General features: G+C 41.3%; 1 protein-coding gene across 1 annotated transcript; it reads left to right on the top strand.

Annotated features, from left to right (window-relative positions):
- Positions 1-436: 436 nt before the first annotated feature.
- On the top strand, positions 437-5707 carry LOC306714579 (G-protein coupled receptor family C group 6 member A-like; the record flags this gene model as incomplete). Its single annotated transcript, XM_079184626.1, has 6 exons — positions 437-576; positions 673-985; positions 1213-2016; positions 2679-2894; positions 2975-3092; positions 4017-5707. The coding sequence occupies 6 exons, from the start codon at positions 437-439 to the stop codon at positions 4940-4942; spliced, it is 2517 nt and encodes an 838-aa protein (XP_079040752.1). The 3' UTR covers positions 4943-5707.
- Between the last annotated feature and the right edge of the window lie 1635 nt (positions 5708-7342).

The following is a 7342-nucleotide window of genomic DNA, read 5'->3' as shown; positions in this document are numbered from 1 at the left end:
TCCCCTTGGTTACATGTTTAATGTTTTTTCTACCTACCTGCCAAGGGGGCAGAAAATAGGAATAGAAAAGTTTAAGTTTATTTCCGCATCATCCCTATTGAAATAAGCAAACATGGCACACTAGACAAATACAGACGCATGTCTTGTCTAAACTCTCATCCAGATAAGAAATCATACACAAATTATTTAAAACCGAATGAATCCTCTCCTGTAACTAATTCAAATCACTCTTACTGAGTAAGTGTCAGCGGTTGTTTTGCATCAGGTGACAGATTCCATCGAACAATGCAAATGATCGAGTCCGACTTCCCACAAGGTGCAGATATACCTAGCTGTTGTTTAGGAACCAGTCTTCTAGAGAGGGGAGCAAATGCGTGCATGTGTTTTCCCCTGTGTATCCACAATGCTCTTGTTATTATGGGTCTCTGTGAGTATCATGGCTGTATTTTGCCCTTGTTTGGGAGAGAATGTTTCTCTACATGCATACTCTCCTGGGGACATCATCATTGGAGGAATTTTCCCTATTCACGGAGAAATCAATCGTAGCACAGTGTCCGGACAACTCTCCTGTAGTGGGTAAGTATGCTCCCATCAAAATCAATCCATTTTACAAGACGATAAGAAAAACTAATCATTTCGAAAATTCCATCCATCCTCTGTTAATTTTTGTAGCTATGACATCCAAACGTTCCTTCGCAGTCAAGTGATGATACACGCCATCAGAGAAATAAACCAGCGCACGCCGAGGGTTCTACCCAACTTCACCATAGGGTATGACATCTATGACACGTGTGGAAATGTCAGCCTCGCCATCAGAGCTACGCTCCAGTTGCTGAGGCGCCAGTCAGAATCTCAGAGCTGTTTAGTACCTACACGCTTTCAATCTGCTCTAACCGAACCCGAAACGAAGGCCATGATTGGGGAAGCTTCTTCTGAAGTGTCAATAGCTGTTGCACGAGTTGTTGCTCTGTCATCTCTTACCCAGGTTTGTCTTCTCTGTACCTGATGGTGTCATATTAACTACAGTTAGAAATGCAAAAGTTTTGGGATGCCTCTGCGTCGTTTGAGATTAATGATGAGATTATGAAGATTCCATAACATATAATGCAATAGTGGTAATAAATATAATCCTTTGTCTTTCGGTTTAAATTCGTCACTGTTGCAAACAGCATGCAGAACAAATTCTACATGATTTTTTCCTGTTTGTTACAGATTAGCTATGGTGCGACTAGCCAGCTGCTTAGCAGGAAGTCGAAGTTCCCCACTTTTCTGCGAACGATACCCAGTGATGAACATCAGACAAAGGCCATTGCTGAGCTGGTTACCAAATTCTATTGGAAGTCAGTGGCCATTGTAACAAGTGATGATGAGTATGGGAAGTACGGAAGTGAGAAACTCGAGGCCCTTTTCAGTGAAAAGGAGGAAAAAAAGGTCTGCAACGAATTCATCTTCATCCTGCCGGATAACTTTTCCCAGAACAATAACTGCCTGGCTGATCTGATGTGCAAAATCAATAACTCCTCCGCTGAGGCCTTCATCTTGTTCACCAAGGAATCTAATGTTTTAGTCATAATGAGAGCAGCTATCGAACACAGCCTCAACAGAACGTGGATTGCAACTGATACGTGGTCCACCTCTATGAAGGTATCTACACTGCCAGGCATTGAGGTGGCTGGGGAGGTTTTCGGGTTTGTCTCCAAGAGGAACGAGGTGCCTGGTTTTAAAGACTATGTCATCTCAATGTTCAACGGGACCACTAACGGCCTTCTAGAGGATTACCTGACTCATTGTCCACTCTGTTCTGATCAGCCTGAGAACGGTGAAAGTAACTGCTCGCTAACAAACAAGCAAACATCCAAGCAATGTCTGGACCCAAGCTTCTTGGCCAATTACATTGACCAGGATATGTCATACAATATCTACTTAGCTGTTCAGGTCATTGCTGAGGGTCTTAGGAGTGTGCTAAAGTGTGACAACCATCACTGTAAACACAGCACCGAATTTACAGCCCAGGAGGTACAGTAAAGTCATCTTGCATTGCAAATTTATGTGAATTTTTGGAAATATGCTTATTTTCTCTCTTGCAGAGTTTAATGAGAAGATTGTTACCCCTCTCTCTATGTGGTAAATACAGTCCAATATTCACTTCGGTGACTATGGAGCGAAAGAGTCGGTCATAACCTATGTTAACGTTCACTTCTCCCATTGGAGTTACTGGACTCAGGACCTGCTGCTGGTTTCCTTAAGCGGCAGGGCAGTGGTAAAACCCATGTGACACAGACACAGGAAGCTGCCTCTCAGTGGGCTGTCTCTGGTATAAGACTACAGCCAGCTGCTGGTTAGCTTAGCGTAGCATGAAGAGTGGAAACAGCTAGCCTGGCTCTCCCCAAACAGAACCAGGCTGGCTGTTTCCAGTCCCTATGCTAAGCTAAGTTAACCAGCTGCTGGTCATACAGCCTTATCGTATCGGTCTTCTCATCTAAAACTCTGCAAGAAAAGAAGTTTAAAAAAATGTCTAACTACTCTTTTAAACAAACAAAAATGTATTTCTCATTGTAATTTACTTATTCTGCAAAATTCTAAACTCCTGAATGAAATATTTCATGTTTTAGGATTTGAAATGTTGCTAGTAATAGAGCCAATAACAAGAAACTTTCACTCCATGTTTGTCTCTACAGCTTTTTATGGAAATCAAGAACGTAAACTTCACTGTAAACAATACAACACATATATTCTTTGACTCCAATGGAGACCCCGGAATAGGATATGATATTTTGTATTGGAACATGACTGAATCCAAACCGCACACACGAATAAAAACCATTGGAGAATACCTTCCGAATAGAGAAATCAAAGTCCCAGATGATCTTGTTAATAAGATGCTCAGTGTGAAGGTAAGGTCAGAATCTCATTGTGTATTTATTTCTCAAAAAATGATGACATGTTGTACTAATTCTGTTTTGTCTTTTCAAAGGTATCTGTTTACAACTGTTCTAAAATATGTAAACCAGGGCAAGAGTTGAAAATGCAAAACAAACGTTGCTGCAAATATTGTATTCCATGTGCAGATGGAGAGTTTTCTGCTGGAGATGGTAAGTATTTTCTCCCCATATGAAATATCCACCACTTCAAATAATACAAATCCTATCTTCTAAGAGGATCCCTAGTATGGATACATAAATGAGCATATCATCACATTCACGTAGGGAGAATTAGAATGGATTGGATCGCTACCTGCTGAGTGTACAACAAATTGTAACAATAGTTTGAGATTGATATAACATCATTCGTTTCTGATAACCCAATATGGAAAATTTAAGAATTCTTGATTAAATATTGCTATTCTTAACAATTTTAATACCTGTTTTGTTAATACTAAATGTATTATGGTGCGCAATTTAAATGTATAGTTTGAGTCAACCATTACATATTGCATGATTTGAGACCTAAACTCCACCCTGATATCAAGCTTAAAATGTTAATAGAACCATCATTTTTGCAGAGCCGAAACGACACATGAAATATGTATCACCAATCTGCAAAATTGTGGCTTGTAGAAAAGTTTCAGTCTTAACATTATTTGATCTCAGAGGTCCATTCGATACAGTCAACAAAAATGATATTTCTACTGGACAGACTGGAAAGCTGGGTTGGACTCTTCTGTGTAACATCTTCATGCAGATTATGGCAAACAACAAAACATTTTATACTCAGATATACTGTATATATACTTAAATATATGACAAACCCTGAGTAATTGCATTGAACAAATCAATAATGTAAATGATAAGTCTTTGGACAGGGGATTGTATGATTTAACCAGACCTGCCATCTGCTCTGCTCTTTTGTAATGTTTAGCTCCTTTGGTGTCATTCGTTCGTGTTCACTCTCCTCTCTTCTCGTTGCTTTAATTTAGATAACACTTTTCGATGGAATTCTATTCTCCCTGATGAATATGCTAAAGATTCTTCAAACTTTCCTCACGCTGTTAACTTTTCTGTGTTCCCTATCCACAGGCAAGGAGTGCAAACGATGCAGCGCAAAGAACTATTCATCTCCACAGAGGGATACGTGTTTGGAGAAAACTGTTGAATTCCTACATTGGTCGGACCCCTTCGTTATCTTCTTGAATGCCTTGGGAGTGTTCGGTATAACTGTTACCATTGTGTTTGCTGTTTTGTTTACCATCTATCGAGGCACTCCCGTTGTGAAGGCCGTTGGAGGCTACTTGTGCCTCTTGGAGCTTTTTTCCTTGCTGGCCTGCTTCTGCCTTTCCTTTAGCTTTGCGGGAAAACCCACCAATGGTTCCTGCATGGTAGGCCTGCCTCTCTTCGGCATCGCTTTCTCCCTCTGCATCTCCTGCATTCTTGCCAACCTGCTCCAGATCTTAGTGGGCTTCAGCTTTCAACTGAACAAAGAGTCCTGGGCGAAGAGGCTCCACCAGCCGGTGGCCATGGTGACAATCGTCACTGGGATCCAGTTGGCCTTGTGCGTGCCATGGCTTTACCATTATCCCCCATACGCTGATGAAGAGATATTTAGTGAGAGCATCCTGAAGCAGTGTGAGAAAGGCTCCAAAAAGTTCTTTATTGCCATGTTGGCTTACAATGCTTTCTTGGCCCTCATCTGCTTCCTGTTTGCATTCAAAAGCAAACAGTTGCCAGATTTGTATAAGAATGCGAGTTTGATCACCATCAGCATGCTGCTGTTTTTGATCATTTGGATTTTCTTCATCCCCATTTATATCAGTTTGATCGGAAAATACAAGAGTGCCATCGAGTGCACAGCCATCCTCATTTCCAGCTACAGCATCCTCGGCTGTCACTTGGCCCCGAAGTGTTACATCATGGTGTTCAGGAAAGAGCTGAATAATGAGAGCGCCATCACGGAGTACATCAGGAAGCATTATGAGCAGAAAGGCGTGGCCGTGGTGAAATCATAGTGTCACACGCACAGCCATAAATTATTTGCGGGTTGCCAGGAAACAATTATATGCACGTTTTCCCCGTGGTAAAATCATTGCTTCATTGATGTTTCTTTGACACTTGCAACGAATGAAATATAGCGAGTTAATTTAGTTGTAGTTTGGCTAGACAGATTTTTTGTTACCTTTTAATAGAGCCAGTGTCAACACATTAAGAATAAGCTTAAACAAATATGCTATATATTTGTAAACACTTCTATATATTCGTAAACACATTTAGTGAAGCTTAAACCATATGCTATGTGCAGTAATCATAATATGTCTCGTAGTGTAAAGTCACAGAGTGAGGCAGTGTATTCCACCTGCCCAGGGCCCCCTCATTATCTAATACAAAACAGGAACCAAGTACTCCCCGGACTTGCCACTGCTTGGTACAGAATAACAGCTTCGACAAAGAAGCAGTTAAAATGACCGTGGCCTCAGAACACACTCTCAAACACACACACACACACTCATCAGACTTCGCTGGAGGCATGGATTCCGGGTGCCGGTGAGGATGGACATCCTGTGCACCAATGAGGCTCTCAGAAAGTTTAAACCAAGAGCCGCCTCCACCAATAGTCAACCAATCACAAAATGCCCCTAAGGACTACAAAGGTTTGTGTCCCCCCTTGGGGAGCGCCTTTTTCTTTGCTGTCATAGATAGTTTTGATGAGGTCCGAGCTCGTATCGATCTGCTGCGTCAGAATACTCCTGTTATGAATAAACACTTTTTGATTTGAAGTATTTTGAGTTCAGTCTTGTCTGTGTCCTCTTTCACTAACACCAGGCAAGCCGTTTCTCCCGTCTCCATTCTATGTGCGAGGCTAAGCCTTTGCATTTGATAGCAATCATCTCATCTTACCCTCTGCCAGAATGTGAATTGAAAGTGTATTTCCTAAAACCCCAAACTATTTATTTAACAGTGTCGTCACACACTGATTGTATACAGAACCAAAGATGAAGACACAACTAAATTGCAAACGCAAGGTACACATGTTTGTAATATGGTTTTGTTTTGCTTTCTACCTACAATACACACTATTCAAATGATGTATAGTGGACAATGTCAAAAGTGACTTTTTCTGTGTTTAATCTTTACATTTTTTATCATATTATCTTTCAGATGAGTCGTATATAAGAGAATGTGTAGTGTCTGTGAAGACTATGTCCCAATTCAGGGGCTGCATCCTTCGGAGGCTGCATTCGTAGACCGGTTACGTCACAGCGCGACGACTAGGCTGTCCCATTTCGCATGTTTGTTGAAGACTCCTTCGAATGCAGCCGACGAATGCGGCCTTCAGACCCCAGATTTGAAGGATACATCTGATCCTTCGCGGCCCAGCACATCCCAAGATGCATTGCGTGCCGGTGAAGATTTTATTTGAACAAACATGGCGGCGACTGATGCGAGAGCTGGAGAAGCGGCAGCATTCACTTTTAAATGTAAGTATTGGGTTTCAACTCACTCGAATGTCACCGATACTAATGTTGAAGCAAAATAAGAGATCGTTTAACATCACATGTGTGTTAAAATGTTCCGTTAAGTTACGTGACGTTAGTAACTGACAAGCTAACTAACGTTAGCCGCTGCGCTATTAAATTTCCCGATTCCAGTGAGATGTACACACACCATGACACAAGTGGGCGAGACGAGGAAAGACTTGGCAGAGCAGGCCAATAGCTGGGTAAACTGTAAATGATAAAACATAGATTAATCTCCAAATGAGAAAAATTGCCAGAAAGTTCACAGTCTTGAACCACCATTGATTAGTGATATAGGCAAATTACTCCCATGGACAGGTGTTAGTGAATGAGCTAATTAGTGAATACAGACACATATCACTTATAGATATTAAGGGAAATATATTCAATCCCACCCTTTCAAAATAAAAGCCCCGTAAATAAACTGTATCTCAACGTGAAGCTCAGAATATGGATCGTACAGAGCTGATGGGAGCGTCAGTTTCCTGAGGAGAGGAGAATTCAGATTCTGTCTCCTCTCAGGAAACTGACGCTCCCAAAATGACAAGCCTCATCGCAAGATTCCAGTTTGAAGTCATTCTGTGGGGCTTTTATTTTGAAATGGGAGGGAAGTTCTCTAAAACTATCTAAGACCTCAATGACTGTATGATAGAGAGAGAAGAGAGACACAGACAGTTAGATGGACAGAGTGAGTAAGTGGCAGAGACAGACAGGAGGTCTAACGATCTCCCCTGAAAATCTCTATGTGATGTATTTCCACCAATCAGCTCACTCTCAAACACTTGTCCTGAGGAGAAATTTGCCTATGCAAGCACAACCATTCCTGGTTCACGACTTATCTCTCAGGCAATTTTTCTCATTTGAGGATCTATTAATGTTTTAATAATTACAATG

Source organism: Pholis gunnellus, assembly GCF_910591455.1.
Source record: "Pholis gunnellus genome assembly, chromosome: 23".
Taxonomy (NCBI): domain Eukaryota; kingdom Metazoa; phylum Chordata; class Actinopteri; order Perciformes; family Pholidae; genus Pholis; species Pholis gunnellus.
The sequence above is the reverse complement of the archived record's forward strand: the minus strand, read 5'-3'. Positions and strand labels throughout refer to the sequence as shown.